Source organism: Schistocerca serialis, chromosome 2 (assembly GCF_023864345.2).
Source record: "Schistocerca serialis cubense isolate TAMUIC-IGC-003099 chromosome 2, iqSchSeri2.2, whole genome shotgun sequence".
NCBI classification, from domain to species: domain Eukaryota; kingdom Metazoa; phylum Arthropoda; class Insecta; order Orthoptera; family Acrididae; genus Schistocerca; species Schistocerca serialis.
This window is the reverse complement of record NC_064639.1, coordinates 1,028,265,722-1,028,288,453: the sequence shown is the minus strand read 5'-3', so window position 1 is coordinate 1,028,288,453 and position 22,732 is coordinate 1,028,265,722. Positions and strand designations below refer to the sequence as shown.

At 39.5% G+C, this 22,732-nt stretch overlaps 1 protein-coding gene across 2 annotated transcripts in view; it reads left to right on the top strand.

Annotated features, from left to right (window-relative positions):
• LOC126458448 (EGF domain-specific O-linked N-acetylglucosamine transferase) overlaps positions 1-22,327 on the top strand; it is a 146,212-nt gene extending 123,885 nt beyond the window's left edge. For both annotated transcript variants that reach the window (XM_050095512.1, XM_050095511.1), the window contains exon 10: positions 21,492-22,327. In XM_050095512.1, coding sequence (XP_049951469.1) covers positions 21,492-21,644 — 153 coding nt within the window. In that variant the 3' untranslated portion in view covers positions 21,645-22,327. The remainder of the gene's footprint in view (positions 1-21,491) is intronic.
• Positions 22,328-22,732: the final 405 nt, after the last annotated feature.

The window sequence follows — 22,732 nt, the reverse complement described above, 5'->3', positions numbered from 1 at the left end:
TAGAAGTTGATTAAGTGGAGCAGGAAGGGCATCATAGCTTTGGAATTGGAGGAGTACTGGTTGAGGTAATGTTCAGCAGCTGATAGACCATGTAAAAGAGGAATAGGCAAGCAATATTTGTGGTTGGAATGGGACACACAGATTTCAGATGATGAAGAAATGGTTGATGTCTTTAGTGCAGGAGGGAGTCTTTGTACTACACTGAGGTGACAAAAGACACTGGATAGCGTTACACACATACAGATGGTGGTAGTGTCATGTGGTAGTTGGAAGTAGACACATGTGACATTCCATTTTAGGAAATGTTAGGGAATTTAGTACTCTGAGCTCCACAGTGTCAAGAGTGTGCTGAGAATACCAAATTTCAGGCATTACTTCTCACCATTGACAACGCAGAGGCTGACGGCCTTCACATAATGACCAAGAGCAGCAGCATTTGCGTGTGAGTTGTCAGTGCTAACAGACAGGCAACAATGCATGAATTAACCACAAAAATCAATGTGAGATATACTATGAACATATCCATTAGGACCGTGTGGGAAAATTTGGGATTATTGGCTTATGGCAGAAGATGGTGAGTGCCTTTACTAATAGCACGACATTGACTGCAGCATGTTTCCTGGGCTTGTGACCATATCAGTTGAACCCTAGATGTCTGGAAAACTGTGATGTTGTCAGACAAGTCATGATTTCAGTTGGTAAGAGCTGATGGTAGGATTCAAGTGTGGTGCATACCGACCCCACAAAGCCATGGCTCCAAGTTGTCAACAAGGCACTATGCAAGCTGATGGTGGCTTCATAATGGTGTGAGCTGTGTTTACATGGAATAGACTGAGTCCTCTGGTCCAACTGAACTCATCATTGACTAGAAATGATTATGTTTGGCTACGTGGAGACTATTTGCAGCTATTGATGGACTTCACATCCCCAAACAATGACGGAATTTTTATGGATGACAATGCGCCATGTCACCAGGCCACAATTGTTTGCAATTGGTTTGAAGAACATTCTGGATAATTTGAGTGAATGATTTGGCCACCCAGATTGCCCAACATGAATCCAATTGAACATTTATGGTACATAATCAAGAGGTCAGTTCATATACAAAATCCTACACTGCAACACTTTCGCAATTACGGATAGCTATAATGGCAGCATGGGTCAGTATTTCTGTAAGGGACTTCCAACGACTTTTTGAGTCCATGTCATGTCAAGTTGCTGCACTACTCTGGGCAAAAGAATGTCCGGCACAATATTAGGAGGTAAGGAGGTACTCTGTGGCTTTTATCTTCTCAGTGTAGGCTGCAGATGTTGATCAAATAAGACAGATATATTTTCAGAGGATGCTTTGAAGCCAGCAACAATGTGATGACCAGGATGATTGGACTTGTGGATCTGGAAAGAAGGTAAAAGGTGTGAGTGCATGGTTTGGGGGGGTAAGAAGTTCTATGAATTGATGGGTGTTAGTCCTTGTGAAGGGACTGAGGTTTATAGGAGGGATTGTAGGTCAGTTTGTTTCACAGGGTTCAGATATTGATGGCAGATGCTGCATGTAGAGGTGTCAGAAAGCTGGAATAGACCCTCACTTATGTACTACTGTTGGTCAAGTACCAGAGTGGTATATCCATTCTCCGCCAGCGGGATAAGAGAGACAGGTTAGTGTCATTTTGTAGGGACCTTTGTCAGACAGTAAAAAAAGCCTCTTATATTTTACTGTAGTGTTGAGTTATGATTTTAGAAGAGAGTCTGTGCTGAGACGTTGTGGATGTCTTATGTGACTTCAAATCATAAATTCAGCTCTACACTGTGTTCCAAAGAATTATGTTGATTTTTATAGTGAACATATCAGATTGTGATGGGTCTGTAATTATGTATTATCACTTTGAGACCATCATAGTTATAGGTGGAGACTTTAATCTAGCATCAATTGACTGGAAAAATTACACGTTTATCACAGGGGCAGAAGCAAAGATTCTTGTGAAGTTATTCTAGGAGCGCTCTCAACATACAACCTTGAGCAATTGGTTAGAAAACCAACTTGAGATGGGAACATGGTCTCAAAATGATAATACATAATTACAGACCCATCACAATCTGATATGTTCACTATAAAAATCAACATAATTCTTTGGAACACAGTGTAGAGCTGAATTTATGATTTGAAGTCACATGAGACATCCACAACGTCTCAGCACAGACTCTTGGCGACAAACAGTCCTGATCTTTTTGAGAAAGTTAAAAAAAAAAAAAAAAAACATGGAGTTTTCTTGTTTGGGAAAGCAAATAAAAGTGTCATTAATGAATATCTTCATAGTCAGCTCCAAGCATTCACCGTGGGACACAAAGATATTGAGCAATTGAGCATCTTTGGTCGGAATTTAAAGGTATTGTTCACCACGTGCTAGAGAAGTATGTGCCTAGCAAAAGTATAGGGGAGGGAAAGGATCCACCTTGGTACAACAAACATATTAGGAAGTTGCTGAGAAAGCAGAGAATTTTGCACAGTCATTTTAAACGTAGTCACTGCCCCACTGACAAACAGAAATTATGCGAAATGAAAGCAGCTGTCAGAAGGACAATGAGAGACTCTTTTAGTGAATTTGAAAGCAGTATTTTATCTGCAGATTCTAAAAATAACCCCAAAAATTTTGGTCATACGTAAAATCTATGAACACTACAAATGATTCAATACCTTCTCTTGCTGACAGTATGGGTAATGTAACTGATGATGATAAACAGAAGGCCAAAATTCTAAACTTAGCTTTCAAAAACTTGTTTATGATAGAGGACTGCAGCACCATTCCCCCTTTCAATTATTGAACAGACGAAAGGATGGCTGACATAGTGTTTAGTGTATCTGGGATTGTAAAACAGTTAAGATCCTTAGACGCCAGAAAGGCATCTGGCCCAGATGGTATCCCTGTAAGATTTTATGTTGACTATGTTGCAAATATAGCACCATTCTTATCCGTCATCTATCAGAGATCATTGGAACGGCGGAAAGTTCCACAAGACTGGAAGAAGGCCCAGGTCATAGCAATCTATAAAAAGGGTAGAAAATCAGATGCACATAATACCGGCCAATTTCACTGACATCGATTTGTTGTTGAATCATGGAACATATTTTGTGTTCAGACATAATGACCTTTCTAGACTCTGAGAAGCTCATCTGCAGAAACCAGCACGGTTTTAGGAAACAGCGGTCATGCAAGACACAGCTGGCCCTCTTCATGCATGATGTACAACAGGCTCTAGATACTGGCTCCCAGGTTGATGCCATATTTCTCGACTTTTGAAAGGCGTTCAACTTGGTTCCACACTGTTGCTTGCTACAAAAAGTGTGCACTTACGGTCTATCCAATGACATATGCGGTTGGATAGAAAGTTTTCTAACAGACAGGGAGCAGTATGTCGTCCTGAATGGGGTAACTTCAACAGAAACAAGAGTAACTTCAGGTGTGCCCCAGGGCAGCGTAATAGGTCCTGTGCTTTTTACGATTTACATAAACGATCTGGTTGATGGTATTGACAGCGGCCTTAGACTGTTTGCCAGTGATGCTGTAGTCTACAGGAAAGTAGTATCCCACGAAAGTTGTGAACAAATCAATGAGGATTTGCAGAAAATAAATGTGTGGTGTAATGACTGGCAGTTATCTCTCAATATTAGTAAGTGTAATCTATTGCGTATAACAAGGCAAAAATCCCCATTAATGTATGAGTACAAAATAAATTATCAGTCTTTGGAAGCGGTAACATCAGTCAAGTATCTGAGTGTGACTATTCAAAATGATCTCAAATGGAATGATGAGATTACACAAGTAACCGGTAAGGCGAACTCTAGATTGCGGTTTATTGGTAGAATCCTGAAGCGATGCAGTCCTTCATCAAAGTAAATAGCTTACAACACGTTGGTTCATCCAGTCGTGGAGTGTTGTTCGTCTGTGTGGGACCCTTACCAGTTGGGTCTGATTCGGGAGATTGAGAAGGTCCGAAGAAGAGCGGTAAGAATCGTGACTGGTACATTTAGCCATCGCTAGAGCGTTCCAAATCTCATAGAAAGTTTGAAGTTGGACACACTTGCAGATAGACGACACACTAAACAGAAGGGGGTGGTCTCTAAATTCCGAAATCCAATCTTCACCGAGGATGTAGAGCATATATTATTACCACCAACTTTCAAATTGTGTAATGATCATCATCCAAAGATAAGGGAAATAAGAGCTCATACTGATGCGTTCAGACAGTCATTTTTCCCTTGCGCGATCCGTGAGTGGAACAGAGGGGGAGGGGGGGGGGGATATGACTTTGGTGCGAATTGTGCCATCCGCCACACATCGCTTGGTGGCTAGTGGAGTATATATGTAGATGTAGATGATGAGCAAGGATCATCAAACAGCTGCAAAAATTGTAAGCTTATATTGTTGGTGTTAGCTTCTTGTAAAATTTTGGAAAATGTTTTATGCATACACAATATGGCATTTATGGAGACTGAGACTGTAGGAATCAACATAGATTCTGTATACAATAGTGATGTGAAACCCAGCTCACTCTGTTCATCCAGGAGACCCAAAAGACAGTAGACACTAGTGCCAAGGTTGATGCTGTGTTCTTTGACTTCCAGAAGTCATTTGACACAGTTCTACACAGTCGCTTCAAGAGTAAGAAAAAGCATGTAGACCACCAGACCAGTTTCGCAACTAACAGTAATAGAGAGAAAGCTTTAGACTTTAGTGTAACTTTGGGCGTACCCAAAGGAAATGTTAGAGAACCATTGCTTTTCACAGTAGATATAAACTGCCTAGCAGATGGCATCAGAAGTTCCAAGAGGCTTTTTGCAGATGGATTTTATAGGCATAGTTTTTGACCTGATGGAACTTGAAATAGCTCCTCCTGTGTTGATCCTCCTCAACCACCACTACCACCAATACTACTACTTCTGCCTTTACTAAGCCATGATTGCTAGGATTAGCAACATTTTTACTTATTGATAATGTAAGAGTAATTCGTACTGCTAACAGCTTACTTTGCTCGGTGACAAGTCTTTAATGTCACATCCTAGACTGGTGACAGTATGCTGACCTCCCAATGCTCTTAGATGATGCAGTGATACACCACAGTGGTGATGATCCAGCCAGTTTAATGTGAGCTTAGGTGTTTCTAAGCACTGCACTGCCAGTGCAAGTGGTACTGATATTGGAACCCTCACTTTGAACACACATAAACTTTCTGTAATAACGGATTAAGATTGTCTATTACATCATGAACCAAACAATAACAATTCTTGAGATGAATGATATAAGCAATAATTCCAGATATAAATTCTGTAAGTCCAAGCACTGCTACTTTGTTATGCATACATATTGAAATTATAATGTTAAGCAAAATTCCACTTTAAGTCTTGTAGTGGTGGAAACCACATGTTCATCAGTTATTGTACTATACAACACAAGTCCAAATAAGTTCTGTTAAATAGCAATGGAAGCAACTGACAGTGAGTTCACTACTGGGTGGCCTTATATTCACATGATCAGCCTGCAGTACATTGGCTTTTGTGCTGCATGCACTCGTGCTGCATGGTGGTGATGTTATGCATATTGATATGTCGTCTGTTTCTTCCATTTGAATGTCTGATGGGGTTACTAAAATTGTTCCACTTCATAATACTGTATGAACTTTCAACAATCAGACTGTTCATCTGATAATTACATAGGTAAACAATCAAGCCAGTGTACAAGTTCCAGAATGTGGGAAATACAATCTCATGCTTAAAATAAGCAGCACACGGAATTGACAGTTAGTGACATTTCATTGCTATGCAGTGGGAGAGAGTAGGTAAACCATACTGTCTGAAATCCCCCCCCCCCTTCCAGTGTCCAAAATCATCCCATTTGATGAAAAGCATAAGTAATTAAAAATGTAGAAATAATGTTCACTTGCTAACTTTTTGTCATCATTACAAATATAAATTTAATGCACATTTAGCGGTAGGATATCTCTACTTTTATTATTATATGAATTGTGTTACTGACATTTTAATTTTATTTTTGTAGATCCTCTTAAAATGTGCTCCAAAGAAATAAAAAATTTATCACTTTCACCAAGAATGGGAACTGGGCTACTTCTCTACTATGGTAAAAGAAAACTGTTTTTGCTTAATATGCAATACATCTGTGCAATACTGAAAAAAGGAAATTTAGAATGACATTGTAACACAATTCATAGTATATATCAGACTGACTTTCCACATAACAGAAAAATAAGAAAGAGTAAACTGTAAGCATTGAACTAACAATTAACAGGCCAAGAAAACATGTTGTCTAGGACTACTGAGCAAAGTAAGGCTGCAATGGAAGCTTCTTTCCAAGTTAATTACAGAACTGCACAAAGTGCAAACCTTTTTCTGATGGAAAATATATCAAGGAAATTTCCAAAGTAGTGGCAGATTCACTGTTTGTGAATTTCAAAAATAAAAATGAAATTAAGAAAGCTATTCATGGATTACAGTTGTCTCAAACGCTGTGATGCCCCATATCAAAACGATGAGTGGAAACATAAACAGATGACTACAAAGAGATATTGTCCACTGTGTTGCTTTTTTGCTACAGCTTGACGAGTCAACAGATATCACTGATACCACACAGTTACTTATTTTTTTGGGGTGGTCTTTGAAGATTTGTCAGTGAAAGAAGAACTGCTAAGTATGATTTCCTTAAAAGGAAAAACTCATGGTCTTGATATAGTAATAGAAATCAAAGGATATATTTGTGGGATTAAGATTCCTTTGTACAAACTCGTATCAGTGACAACCGATGGGGCTCCTGCAGTGACAGGTATTCATAATGATTTTATTGCTCTTTATCACAAAGACAAAGATTTTTCAGACTTCTTTAGCTACCACTGCATAATTCAGCAACAAGTACTGGCCAGTAAGAGACTAAACACAAAACATGTAATGGATATTTGTTTCAGGACTGTAAATTCCATGAAAGGAAAATTTCTCCAAAGGCAGCTCTTTAAGCTGTTAGATGAGAAGGAACCATATTTGGCATTGCACACTGGTGTGAGGTGGCTGAGTCAAAATGAGTTTTTGCAAAGATTTCAAGATCTCTTGGACAACATAGTAAAATTTCTTGAAGAGAGAGGTGATCATTATCAGCAGCTGCATGATTTAGACTGGTAATTTGATTTAGCATTCTTAGCAAATTTTACCGGAAAACTGAGCACATTAAATCTGGAATTACAAGGCAAGAATAAAACAGTAGCATACATGATAAGTTCTATTGCATCATTCCATAGTCAGACAGCGCCTATATAGTTGTCTCTGAGAAGACAAAACTTCAACAATTTGTAAACATCAAGGATCATATGGAAAAACATCCTACCTACAGTTTCATTCCTGACAAGTACACGGCAGAAATTAAGGCAATTGTATCAGACTTCGAAATTTGAAAAGTATTGAGAAGTTGGTGGAATGCATCAGTTACCCATTTGATAATTCCATCGATCATAGTGACATCTTTGAAATGCCTAAAAAATTTTCAATTTGAAAAAATGTATTGAACAACTACATTCATGTTTTGGTTCAGCATATTTATGTGAATCAGCATTTTCCTACTTAAAACAAACAAAAAGTAAACACTGTTCTTGCTTGACAGATGCTCATACATTGGATTCTTTAAAGTTGGCAATTTCCTACTACAAACCTGACTTTGCTAATCTAGTGGAAGATGCTGAGACACAATGCTCACAGTAATATGAATAATTAGTTAGGAAGAATAATTTTCAGTTTCATGTTTTCCATCTTAATAAAATAAAAACTGCTACATAACAGTATACTGTTTCATTTAAAATTTCAAGATGTATGTACTTGGTTTCATCAGTAAACACTAGATCATGAGTATAATCAAGTTGGCCACCACTGCTCTAGAGACATACAAAAATTATGTATAACATGTAGTTCACTTATTTGATTCATTTCATAGTCCCTTACTTGTCTAAGTGTATCACAATTGTGTGAGAGAGCTTGTGTTACAACCTTGTATTTTGCACAGATGGCGAGCTCTGGGTACCTAAAGTCTGTACAGTTATAGACCCTATTATGCCATTTCTGCATACAGTTGGAGTACTGCATGTACAGATCATGATCATTGAGGAAGTGAATTGAGCAGTACATGAGTTACTTTCAGCTGTTCCCTTCATGCCTAAGTAAAGGACACTGGGGGAAAACCCATTTTAGTGTTAAAGAAGTTTGGATGAATTCCATGTCCATATCAGTGCGTGTGAAGACTTCACAACAGGTGTCCTGGTGTTCTTCCTTTTTAATTATCCCCATCTTATCTTTCTTTTGTCCCAAAGGGAGGAACTAATAACCCTGAATGGTAGAATGATTTTGTATACTTTTGCTTATGTGTCTATTGGCAGTACTAGAAGTTTTGGCTCCTCAAAGTAAGTACTGCACAGCAATTCTGCTTTCATAATTCACAGCAATTCTGCTTTCATAATTTTATAGTGTTTACAGACTTTGCCAAAGCTTTTGATAAGGCTAAAAAAGGAGGTTCTTCTCAACAGGGAGACATATTGGCTATCCCAGCAAATTAAATAGATATAACAAAAAAAGTGTGTTTAATATCAACTCCGCTTCTTGTATATCTACATAATGCAAAATAGGAGGCTAAGTAGATAAGGGTGTCCAAATACATAAGGATATCTGTCTTTGTAGACAGAGAATTTTGAGACCTCTATTGTTAGTTCTATAAATAGTTCTACTGGTGTAACTGAACATAGGTAATGTAGATGTATAGTTTTTTCAGTGACTGTAAAATTTTACCATGAGTGAGAAGTAAGGGCTCTGTCGTAGATTTGTGAGTAGTGGGTTATGGTGTGGGATTTGTTCAAAGTATTTTGATTGAGGCGGAATGCAGTGGGGAAGCCAGTGGAAATTCTAGCGAGATCCTCTCCTGGGAATGCAGAATCTATAGTAGAAATAAGTTGATAGAGGAGCAGTAGTGTAAGATGTGTGCCCTTCAGGTGCAGTTACAACGTGCAAAGGAGGAACTAGATAGGTTGAGGAGAGTGAAGGGAGGTGGGGAATGGGAACTGGCAGTTGGCAAGAAAGCTAGGAGGAGGAGGTATTCAGATAATTATACTTTGCGTATATGCAATACATTTGACCAACTGCCAGAGTTGAGTGGAGAGGAGCCTCAGAGCCTCTTGTAGCTGTAGGTGTAGGAAACATGCAGCAATCCTAAGCATTTAGGAGGCCTAGGTCAGTTGCAAAGTCTAACAGAAAGAAGAAAGTTCTGCTGCTAGGTAGTTCTTATGGTAGAGGTGTGGGCCAGCAGTTGCAGGAAGTGTTAGGGAGTGAGTACCAGGTCACCAGCATTGTGAAGCCTAGTGCAGGGTTGGCTCAGGTGACTGACAGTGTAGAGGAGTTATGTAGGAATTTTACAAAGGAGGATCAGGTAGTGATAGTGGGTGGAGCACAAAGGAGGATCAGGTAGTGATAGTGGGTGGAGCAGGGAACTGTCTTGATAGGGGTGAGGAATATGATGTAGGTGGTGACTTGGTAAAGATAGCTACTCAAACTGATGGCACTAATAAGCATTTCATGCAACTGTTTCAGCATCATGCTCAGCCTCATCTTAATGTGGCTGTTAGGTGTGTTAACGTGGGGCTGCAGAGGGCACAGATGGCAGAGGGTATGGGTCACATTTCAGTGGTGCCACTTGGGTAGATCAGGTATCACTACACATGGCCTGCACCTCAACAGGTATGGGAAGGGGAGGCTGGCAAAGCTTATAGGTGACAGTGTAGTGGGTGGTGGTGGGATCACTCATGTAAAAATTCCTGTAGTAGTTGGTGTTAGAGCTGCACCTTTCTTAGGTTGAAGTCAGCTGATAGGTATACATACTTAAAGGAAGTCCCTCTTAACAAAGGGCTTACTTTCACAGGACATCATGTTTCCAAGGAGAGAAGGAATTAGCATATTTTGTCAGAATATAAGAGGTATTGGAATAAAGTTAGTGAACTGCTTATAGATGTTGACTCTGAAATTATTGGTATATCGGAGCACCACTTAAATAATTTGACAATTCAGAGGCTTCCTTTACCAGCATACAGATTAGCTGGCTGCTTTTCAAGGAGTTCCTTGCGGGGTGGGGGAGTGGCTATGTACATAAAAAACAGTATTCGATTTGAGTCCATAGATGTATCATGGCACTGCACTGAACAGATATTTAAATGTTGTGCAGGGGCAGTTGAATTTAGTGAAACTAAACTTCTAATTGTTGTAATTTATAGGTCCTCTAACTCTGACTTCACAGCATTTCTGCCCAAGCTAGAGAGGGTTCTTGATTCATTTTGTAGGAAGTACCAGAAATTAGCTATAGGTGGTGAATTCAGTATAAATTTTGCATATGATGGTGCAAGAAAAAGGATGTTGGTAGATCTCCTAAATTCATACGATCTGATGCAGACTGTATTTTTTTCCAACTAGGGTGCAGGGGAAGAGTAGTACAGCCATAGCCAATTTTTTTTATTATTTTTTTTTTCATTCTTCATTACTAGATGGGCATTCTGTTAGTAAAAGAGTAAATGACCTTTCAGACCATGATGCACAAGTTTTAACACTAAAAGGCATTTGCACTCAAACAAATATCACATATAATTACAAACTATGTAGGAAAGTTAATCCAACAGCAATTGAGGTTTTACTAAACCTTGTCAAGGAACAAGAGTGACAGGATATTTATAGTGCCAATAACATAGATGATAAATATAATGCTTTCCTCTATACATTTCTCATGCTCTTTGAGAGTTGCTTTCCATTAGAATGTTCTAAATGGGGTACTTGCGGTAGTAGGCAGCCCAGGTGGCTGACTAGTGGGATAAGATTATCATGTAGAATGAAGTGGGAATTATATCAAAATGTTGGAAGTATTCACAATCGAGCTACAGTAACCCATTACAAACAGTATTGTAAGGTGCTTAAAAATGTTATTAGGAAGGCATAGAGTATGTGGTGTGCAAATAGAATAGCTAATTCACAGGATAAAATTAAAACCATACGGTCAGTTGTGAAGGAAGTGTCTAGTCAGCAGCAGAAGGTTGATAATATAAAGTCAGTTCATAGTAAAAATATTTCTGTTACTGATAAATCAGATATATGTACAGTATTTAACAATAATTTTCTGAGCTTTGCTGGTGAATTAAATAAAACTTTAGTTTTTTGGTAAATGCGTTTCTGAGATTGATGTCTGAAATATTCCTCTGTGATACAGACAAGAGGGAGATTGAGTCAATAATTAAATCACTGAAAACTAAGGACTCTCATGGTTATGATGCAGTGTCTAGCAGAATATTAAAGTACTGTGCTGCACGTGTTAGCATTGTATTTTACCATATTTTTAATTTTTCGTTTAGGAATGGTCAGTTTCCTGAGCAATTAAAGTACTCAGTAGTAAAGCCACTTTATAAAAAGGGAGAAAGTGATAATGTAGATAATTTTAGACCTATTTCTATGCCATAAGTGTTTGCAAAAGTTATTGAAAAGGCTATGTATGTAAGGATAATTGATCATTTTATATCACACGATTTGCTATCAAATGTACAGTTCGCTTTAGAAGTTGTTTAACAACTGAAAATGCTATATTCTCTTTTCTCTGTGAGGTACTGAATGGGTTAAACAAAAGGTCTCGGACGCTTGGCATATTTTTTTAATTTAAGTAAGGTGTTTGATTGTGTTGATCACAAAATATTGTTCCAGAAGTTAGACCATTACAGAATACGGGGAGTAGCTCACAATGGGTTCACCTCTTACTTTGGCAACAGACAGCAAAAGTTCATTATTCACAGTGTTGAGAATGGCTGTGATGTGGGGTCTGAGTGGGGTACTGTCAATTGGGGGGTGCCCCAGGAATCAGTGTTGGGGCCACTCCTGTTACTTATTTATATAAATGATATGCCCTCTAGTATTACGGGTAACTCTAAAATATTTCTGTTTGCTGATGACACTAGCTTGGTAGTAAAGGATGTTGTGTGCAACATTGGCTCGATTTGAAATAGTGCAGTACATGACTTCAGTTCATGGCTTGTAGAAAATAAACTAACACTAAATCACAGTAAGACTCAGTTTTTACAGTTTTTAACACACAATTCAGCAAAACCTGACGTTTTAATTTCACAGAATGGGGATGTGATTAGTGAAACTGAACAGTTCAAATTTCTAGGTGTTCAGATAGATAGTAAGCTGTTGTGGAAAGCCCATGTTCAGGATCTTGCTCAAAGACTTAATACTGCCATTTTTACTATTTGAATGGTATCAGAAGTGAGTGATTGTTCAACACGAAAATTAGTCTACTTTGCCTATTTTCATTTGCTATTGTCATATGGTATTATATTTTGGAGTAGCTCTTTTCATTCTAAAAGGATATTTTTGGCTCAGAAATGGGCAGTTCAGGCAATAAGTGGTGTTAGTTCACGAACCTCTTGTCGACCTCTGTTCACGAGTCTGGGTATTTTGACATTGGCCTCTCAATACGTATATTCCTTATTGACGTCTCTTGTTACCAATTTTAGTTTATTCCCAAGAATAAGCAGCTTTCACTTGGTTAATACTCAGCAGAAATCAAACTTGCATTTGGATCGGACTTCCTTAACTCTTGTGCTAAAAGGTGTGCAGTATACTGCTGCATCCATTTTCAATAAGCTGTCACGCAGATTCAAAAATCTTAGCAGTAATCCGCGCACTTTCCTCATGGGTCACTCCTTCTATTCTGTCGAGGAATTCCTTGAAAAATTAAGCTGATTTTTATTGTATTGCTGATAGCGTTTACTTAAACTTATGGACTGACTCTTTTAAGGTTCATGAACATTTATTTTTATCTGTTATTACATTTATGTTGTAATTTCATGTAATGACACATTCCATGGCCTTGGAGATTTGCTCCTCAGTTTGGTCCTACGGAACTTGATGAGTAAATAAAAAAAATAAATAAAATTTCTTCAATGAGCCATCAGGGTGCACCAGGATCCACAAAGGGCTGCAGGTCACCCGTAAATGAATCCAAGATTCCAGCTTTCAATGCTGTAGCAAAGAGGTATAGATTAGACTTAAACTGTTAATTTAGCAACTGTTCTTACTCAGTGTTGGCTGCTATGGTAGCAGACTGGGGCACAGCATAGGGGTCAGACAATATCCAATATAGCTAATGTTATATTGCTAGAGAAGGCCGAAATGCACGCTATAAGCTCACGCAGGATGGCGTGAGGTCTGAAACAGGATACGTAATGAATGCTATAAAGAAAAGTACGTAGCTTCTGGAATACTTAACTTTAATCCATCATTTGTATACATCGTTCTTGATGCGACATGCTTCATACGATAACTATCAATTGCTATGGCGCCTTGCTAGGTCGTAGCCATTGACTTAGCTGAAGGCTATTCTAACTATCTTCTCTGCAAATAAACGAGGCTTCGTCAGTGTTGCATCGCTAGCTAAGTCGTCCGTACAACTGGGCGAGTGCTAGTAAGTCTCTCGAGACCTGCCGTGTGGTGGCGCTCGGTCTGCGATCACTGACAGTGGCGACACGCGGGTCCGACATGTACTAATGGACCGCGGCCGATTTAAAGCTACCACCTAGCAAGTGTGGTGTCTGGTGGTGACACCACAGCTAATTGCAACAGCTGTATTCTCTGGGCACAAAGACCCTTCTTGAAAGTTATAGTAAAGTGTGGACTGTTACAGTTAATCATTGTCCTCGCCTGAGACCAGGGCAGTTCATACAGATTTTTGAATTAAATCCCACTGTTTATGGTTCTGGATGAAAATTTTATTTGAAGATATTAATATTCATCCTTCATGAGGAAACAAGGCTGGCCAAAAGCATTTAAGAAACAAACCTGCAATTGGTTCTTAGTGAATTTGGTGAGGTATTTCATTTTGTAGGCATTACGTGCTACTTTATATGCAGCCTGTGCCAAGTAACACACATCATATGGACTACAAAATATTGTTCTTCTGGAATGGTATCATGTTGCTGTTGACTGGACACAGAGTAATTGAAATGATAAACCATTTTTATGACTTAGAGCTGAAAGCCAGTGAGGGGATTGTGGTCGAGCAGTTGAGAGGCTATTGTGAGACAGGAGCTTCAGTTGTCACAGTGCTGTGTAGTCAGTACAATAAATGTGCTTAAAAGACTCAATTATGCAAAAAATCCACAAAAATTATTTGGCTGCTGATAAAAAATAATAAACTACGGTCTGCAACACTAATGTCTTGGCCTTATCATTCTTCACTCCCCCCACCCCAAGGGGCTCACCAGTCCTTTGTTGCAACTCTTTCCTTCCATGCTGCATTCTATCCCCCTGCCATTCTTTTTCCCTTCTCTTGGGGAACATGTCTCATGAAACAGGATCCTGCAGCCTCTGCGCGCCACAGCCGTGAGTCTTTGAAGGCTTGCACTTGGCAGCTGCCGAGGTGAGTGCCCTATATTTGTTCCCTCCTCCCAGTTCCCCATTATGACCCTTCTCCAATGGAATATTCATGGCATTAGATTCAACAAGGAGGAATTATAGCTGCTTTTGGAATCACAGCGTCTGGTTGTTATCTGAACCCAGGAAATGAAATTGCATCCTAGCGACCAGTTTGACCGCCCGCATTTCCTTCTGGTCTGCTTTGACTTTCCCTCCAAGGATGGGATTCCATATCATTGGTGAGTCATGCTGCTCATTTGGGATGACATTCGTGGCCAAACTATCCTACTAAACACCTGGCTGGAAGCTGTTACGGTGCACATTATCCTTCCCCACTTCACCTTTTCTGTATGTAACATCTACATACCTCCATCATTTGCTGTCAGCAGGAGAGACTTCCTCCAACTTATTGGTCAACTCTCTCACCCCTTTTTGCTGCTTAGCGACTTTAATGAACACCATCCCTTTTGGGGCTCTTCCAGAACCTGTCTGAGAGGTACCCTCTTGGCTAATCTCAGCCAACCCAAACTCATCTGCCTTAACACTGGAGCACCAACATTCGTTTCAGACTCCAAGCGCACCTATTCCCATTTGGACATCTCATTCTGCACTTCCCAGCTTGCCCAGTATCCCAGTATCAGTGTGAATGGTCCAATCTCTCTGACACGTACTCGAGTGACCATTTCCTGTGCACTATCCATTGCTGACTCCTACCCCACCTATGTGTAAACTCAATTGCCATTGTTCTACGACTGACTGGAGGATTTACTCCTCCCTGGCGACCTTCAATGAACAGCATTCCCCCTGTTGTGATGACTAAGTACAGTAGCTTATGAACATTATCCTTACTACTGCAAAATGTTCCATACCTTGCACTTCGTCTTTACCACACTGTGTCCCTGTCTTCTGGTGGTCTGAGGCATACTATGACACAATTCACACATAGAGTTGTACCCTCTATGTTTTTAACTGTCATCCTATGATGGCGAACTATAGTAGTTATAAAAAGTTGAGTGCACAGTGTTGGTGCATTCTTTGGGATAGCAAAAATGCTAGATGGATTTCATTTACTAGCTTTTGTAACAGTTTCACTCCCTCTTCCATTGTGTGGCACAACCTCCATCAGTTCTCTGGGATCAAAGTCCATTCTCGTATTCCCAGTCTGACCATAGCAGATGATGTCATTTTGGACCCTATTGCTATCTCCAACACCTTAAGACACTGTTTTGTGGAGATTTTGAGCTCCGCCCATTAACACCCTACCTTTCTCCCTCGAAAATGAGTGCAGGAGGCTTCGGTGATACCCTTCTCCTCTCAGATTCATGAATGCTACATGCCAGCTTTACTGTGAGGGTGCTAGACCATGCTCTCACTTCATCACAGTGTCCTGCCCTAGAACAAGATGATATTCACATTCAGATGTTGCAGCACTTTTCTCTTGTGGGTAAGCAGTTTCCTCTACATATGTACAGTCACATTTGGGCAGATGGCACATTTTCCAGACCCTGGCATGAAGCTACTGTCATACCCATACCTATGCCCAGTAAGGAGAAACACCTTCCTCCTAGCTACCATCCCATTTCTCTCACCAGCTATGTTTGCAAGGTGTTAGAATGTATGATTCATGGCCAGCTCACGTGGTGGCTCGATTCTCGCAGTCTGCTGACCACTGCGCATTCTGCAATTGACCATCTCATCACTTTGTCAACCCATGCAGAAATACCAGACTATGGCTATGTTTTTGATTTGAAGAAAGTCTATGACACCTCCTGGAGGACTAGTATCCTCTGTACTCTATACACATGGGGCTTCCGAGGCCACCTGCCCCATTTCCTTCAAGAATTTTTAAAAGACAGAGTTTTCAAGGTATGTATGGATTTGGCCTTATCAGACACCTTTATCCAGGAGAACGGAGTGCCTCAAGGCTCCATCCTGAGTGTCGTCCTCTTTGTCATAGTCAACCCTATCATGGCCCATTTCCCACCAGGCATGTCTAGCTCCCTTTTTGTTTATGACTTTGTGATCAGTTGCAATTCTACATGGACTTGTCTCCATGAGCAGCGTCTTCAGTGATGTCTCAATCATCTTTGCTTGTGGAGCATTAACAATGGCTTTCGCTAGTCCAATGACAAAATCATTTGTATGAATTTCTGGCAGTGCAATGGGTTTCTTCCACCATCTTTATATCTTGGGACTGATGCTCTTCCATTCGCTGAAACTACAAAATTCCCGGGGCTCACTCTTGATGTAAATGTTGTGTGACTACGGCCTCCCATTGGGTAGACCATTTGCCGGATGCAAGTCTTTCGATTTGATGCCTCTTTGTTGACTTGTGCATTGATGGGGATGAAATGATGATGATTAGGACAACACAACACTCAGTCCCTGAGTGGAGAAAATCTCCAACCCATCCGGGAATCAAACCCGGGCCCTTAGGATTGACATTTTGTCGTGCTGACCACTCAGCTACCGGGGGCGGACTCACTCTTGATAGAAAACTGTCTTGGTCCTCCCACATGTCTTACCTGGCCACACACTGTACATGGTCCCTCAATGTCCTAAGCGTCCTAAGTGGTACTTTCTGGGGAATGGACTGATCCCTTGTCTGTTCAAAACTAGAGTGTTTCATTTATTCATCTGTACATCTTACGCCATCTTAATACCATCGTGAATTACATTTGGCCACTGGCACCTTTTACTGTAGCCTGGTTGAGAGTTTCTATGCATAAGCTGCTGAACTACCATTGTCCTACTGGTGTGATGTTCTCCTCAGCAGATAAGCATGCTATATGACTGCCATGCACGGCAACCCACCTTATGCCTCGTTTTTTGATGATCCCCTTGACCGCCAGTATCAGGTGTGCCCTATTTCTCTGTTACCTCCCGGAGTTCACTTTTGGTTACTGCTCTGGAAACTTAATTTCCCATTACCTGCCATGTTCCTGATGGGTGTGAATCCTTCACTACCTTGTCTTCATGCAGCGGCCCATGTTCATCTCAGAAATTATTCGCTTCCCAAGGAAACTACTCCTGATTCGATCTATTACTGTAAGTTTCTCAACCTTTGCATGCAACTTAGCGGTAGCACCTTCATGTACACCAGTGGCTCTAAGACTGACCTTGGTGTCGAGTGTGCCTTTGTCAATGACACCGACCATTTCCAGTATCAGGTTCCAGAACACTGCTTAATATTTACAGCATAGCTCTTCACCCTGCCACCTTCAGAATTTGAAAGAGAGGTGGCAGGGGTAAAATACAGGGAGAGAACGGCCATTTACAATTTGTACAGAAACCAGATGGCGGTTATAAGAGTCGAGGGGCGTGAAAGGGAAGCAGTGGTTGGGAAGGGAGGGAGACAGGGTTGCAGCCTATCCCTGATGTTATTCAATCTGTATACTGAGCAAGCAGTAAAGGAAACAAAAGAAAAATTCAGAGTAGGAATTAAAATCCATGGAGAAGAAATAAAAACTTTGAGGTTCGCCGATGACATTGTAATTCTGTCAGAGACAGCAAAGGACCTGGAAGAGCAGCTGAATGGAATGGACAGTGTCTTGAAATGAGGATATAAGATGAACATCAACAAAAGCAAAATGAGGATAATGGAATGTGGTTGAATTAAATCGGGTGATGCTGCGGGAATTAGATTAGGAAATGAGATGCTTAAAGTAGTAGATGAGTTTTGCTATTTGGGGAGCAAAATAACTAATGATGGTCAAAGTACAGAGGATATAAAATGTAGACTGGCAATGGCAAGGAAAGCGTTTCTGAAGAAGAGAAATTTGTTAACATCGAGTATAGATTTAAGTGTCAGGAAGTCGTTTCTGAAAGTATTTGTATGGAGTGTAGCCATGTATGGAAGTGAAACATGGACGATAAATAGTTCAGACAAGAAGAGAATAGAAGCCTTCAAAATGTGGTGCTACAGAAGAATGCTGAAGATTAGATGGGTAGATCACATAACTAATGAGGAAGTATTGAACAGAATTGGAGAGAAGAGAAATTTGTGGTACAACTTGACTAGAAGAAGGGATCAGTTGGTAGGGCATATTCTAAGGCTCAAAGGATCACCAATTTAGTATTGGAGGGGAGTGTGGAGGGAAAAAATCTAGAGGGAGACCAAGAGATGAATACACTAAACAGATTCAGAAAGATGTAAGTTGCAGTAGGTACTAGGAGATGAAGAACCTTGCACAGGATAGAGTAGCATGGAGAGCTGCATCAAACCAGTCTCTGGACTGAAGACCAGAACAACAACAACAGCTCTTCGCCCTCTATTAGGCCACCTAGTACATCCAGCGATTCAGGCTTTTTAATTGTGTCATATGCTCCGATTCTTTCAGTGTCCTTCAGAGCCTTTGTGTGCTGTACACAGGCCGTTCCTTAGTGCAACAAATCCAAGAAAGCTTCCACTTGCTTGCTGTTGAGGGCGCCACTGTGATGTTCATGTGGGTTCCAGGTCACATTGGTCTGACAGGAAATGAGGCTACTGATGCTACTGCCAAGGCTGCAGTCCTCCTTCCTCGGTGTGCTAGTTCTTGCATTCCTTCAGATGATCTTTTTGTTGTTGTCTGTCAGCAGATGGTGTCGCTTTGGCATCACCACTGGTCTTCTCTTCTTGGGAACAATCTCTGGGAAATTAAACCTCTCCCAATAGCTTGACCAACCTCCTCTCAGCCCTCTCATCATGCGGAGATCATTTTAACTAGGTTGCTTAATGGGTACTGTGTTTTTAGCCATTGCCATTTGTTAAGTGGTGATCACCCACCACTTTGTGCTCATTGTCACCAACCTTTGACAGTTCACTATTTCCTGACTGAATGCCCTTTTTTTAACCACTTACATTGTACTGCATGTTATCCAGCTATTTTAGCGAACAATGCGTGGGCTATCAACCATGTTTTACTTTTTATCTGATGTAGCTACGTGGCGAAGAACATTTAATCATTAGTTAGGGACCTCCACTGTCTCTACGGCATATTCTGTGGATGTTTCTCCAAGAGGAGGTTCTTTTTTTTAGCTCTCTTTCCTTCCATCGATTGCTCACTTGCTTATGTGAATCGAAGTGGTCTCTGTGAGGCATTGAGGCATCGCAAAGAATGTTGGCAATGTCTTCCAGCAGTATTGTGTTGATTTTCATGTTCCAATATTGGTGCAACAAATTTTACTACATTGTGTTTTGTACTTGGGCAGGAGAGCAATATTAAAGTTTCCTGGTAGTCTCCCATGTATGTGACAAACAAGACAAGTTTCGTGTTTGAGCTACAACCCAAATTGCTTGGAAGTAGATGTTAATATTGGATTGTTCTGGCCATTTCTCATTAAGTGGTATACAGTCAAAGATGTTTGGCTTACTTTTTCAGATAGGTTGAATGTTTTACATATTTGCACATCAGTGGTGTGTTTTTGTACCTCATTTCTCTTGCCACTTTTACTACTTTCTTCACTTGTACACTTTATACAAATGTTAATGAAAATTCAAGATAATTTAAAGGAATCAAAAAATGTGGCAGAAAAGCTTTGTGTGTGGTCAAGAAGAGATAAACAGTTATAGACATACTGAAAACTTGGAGTTTCTTATGACGTCTGGGTCACTTTTTGCTATACTTGTTTTTACAGTTACTGTACTCATTCACATACCTTGACGGATCATGAATAGTTGTCCTACAGAACACTAAGAATCATGTATTGAGTAACTATGACAATAGTCTCATACTGAACTTCTTGTTTTATGAACAAAAAAATAAAAATAAAAATAAAACAAAAACAAATTAAATTGAGTGCCAGTGTAATAATAGCTGTGGCAGAACTGATGACTTATTGAAATTATTGGCTGTCAATTTTAGTGATTATTTCTATACAGTGAAATCAAACATTGCATCTACTTATAAAAAAAAAACTAAACATAGGTGAATTAAATGTACTCCAGCAAATGCACTCCATCAACAAACATCAGTTTCAAAAATGCAACTACTGAAGAGACAACAAAAATCATACGTCTTAAAATGATATTTTGACCAGTGACAACAGATGAATGAACAGTTCCATTAAATATGCCAGGAATGGTGAAATAAATCTACACGGAAAGCCCATTGTCTTTAGTGTGAACACTTCTGGCTGCAAACATAAACAAACAAGGTAATAGACCTCCCAAGGAGAGCAGAAAAGTATAGGGAGCAAGCTCTACCTCCCCCTCACAGGACTGGCTGTCTACACTTGTGTCTCTTGAAAGCAAAATTGACACATTGTCATAGGGATCACTGATCCCTTCTGATGTGGTGGAAGTCATACTTGAACACCATAATGGACCGGGTTTTCCCTTGTCTGTTATTTCAAAATGCGAAAAAAGCAACATACAAATCGAAGCAAATTGGAGTACATAAGCTAAAACTGCCACATTATAGTTTGTGTGCATACTGTCATTATCAGATACATAATAAATATAAACACATATTCTTAAAACAATCAGTATTTCATTACTACTCTTTTTGAAGATTTTTCAACTTATTAATAGTACTCACATCAGTATTAAATTTACACTCTGCATTTTAGCAGTTTGTTGTACTCTCCAATGAGTTTTGGTTCATTACAATATTGATACAGTTGTCATTTACATTTCCTATGACTCAGACAGTTTAGTTATAATGTAGAAGCGCTCTCTCTCTCTCTCTCTCTCTCTCTCTCTCTCTCTCTCTCTCTCTCTCCCCCCCCCCCCCCCCCCCCTCCCTCTCCCTCTCCCCCCCCCCTTTCTCAGTAGAGTTTCAGTGATTATAGCTTTTATAAAAATATGCAGAATATTTGTGAAGAGCAAATAATATAAAGATTTAGGATTTGCCAATAAATATTAGTTGAATACTGTTTCATGTTTATAAATGTATCAATGATTTTTTGAAGCTGTCTCATAATATCATAAAAGCAGTTCTTTTGATTTGAAGAGGAAGAAAATCTTCCAACTAAGAAAAATTATTTTGCTTGTAATGATTCATAGTAGTGAATGGTTGGTCATTATTACTTCCAGGGTCACCATCCAGAAGGAGGAGCACATGCAAAATTTACCAATTATGGTTTTGACGTCACAGAGTTCCTTCGACTCGTAGAAATTGGTGCTAAACATGTAAAACATCATCAAGAATTTAAAAAGTTCCATTTGAGGGGCCATGATGAATTGTAGTCAGTAAGGGCTCAACTATTTTTAACTTGGAAAAATTTTACTTTTAGTTATAAATTTTCTGGAGAATGAATAGCGAATAGTAAAGTTACAATACTGCATAACTCAGTGACACAGATTGTGGATTTTGGAAACTAACCTCTCATTTCATTTGCCACTTTACTGAATCTCAAATATATAAATCATCGATGCATACTATCAGAAAAACAATTTAATAATACTTTTGTTATGTCAAGAAAATGCATTTTCTGGTGTATCAACATCAGAAAAATTTCAGATCTGTCAAATGTCCAAAGTCTTTCTGTGTGCAACACAATTATTTACCAGTGATTTACCAAAATATACAGTGTACTATATGCACCAGACAAACAGATTTTGTAAAAAAAGAAAGAATGATAAAAATGAAAATGGGCAACTATCAGTTCTCAGGGATAATGTTATTAGAAAACATATAATAACATGCTTGTTGCTTGAACACCATTGGTGTGTGTATGATTCCTGCCTTCAAAGGAGCATTGACGTGAAAAAATGTAAATTGGGCTGCATTCTGTTGCATGTTGTCTTTATGTTTTGAAACATTAGACATAAAACTGAAGGCCTTGAGGAAGAAATATACAGTATTCTGTTGGATAACATCATCATCATCATCATCATCATCAAAGGTAATCAGTGTGAATGCTGCAAAAGTATTGGGGGGGGGGGGGGGGGCGGGAGTGAGGGAAGAAGAGGTAACTGGCAGTGTCTCCTTATCACCAAGATTGCTATGGTTGCAGTTGGCACTGAACATTTGCAGGTTTTTAAGTACCAAAGCTGATTGTAAATATTTAGAAATACATGTATGTATGAATTGTGTGTCAGTGTATCACAAAATATAGAGACCTGTAAATGAATTTAAAGAAAATTTGTTTTGATTTCAGTGAAAGCCTAATGACAGAAGTTTATCATATATTTATTCAGGATATAAAGGTCACAAATTGATTGTGTCTGCCAAAGTTGTATTACTGTTCATATGTGCACATTATTTGTGTACACTATGTAATTACATATTAGTAAATGTCATCCACTATTTTTAGAGGTACTTTTAAGAAACA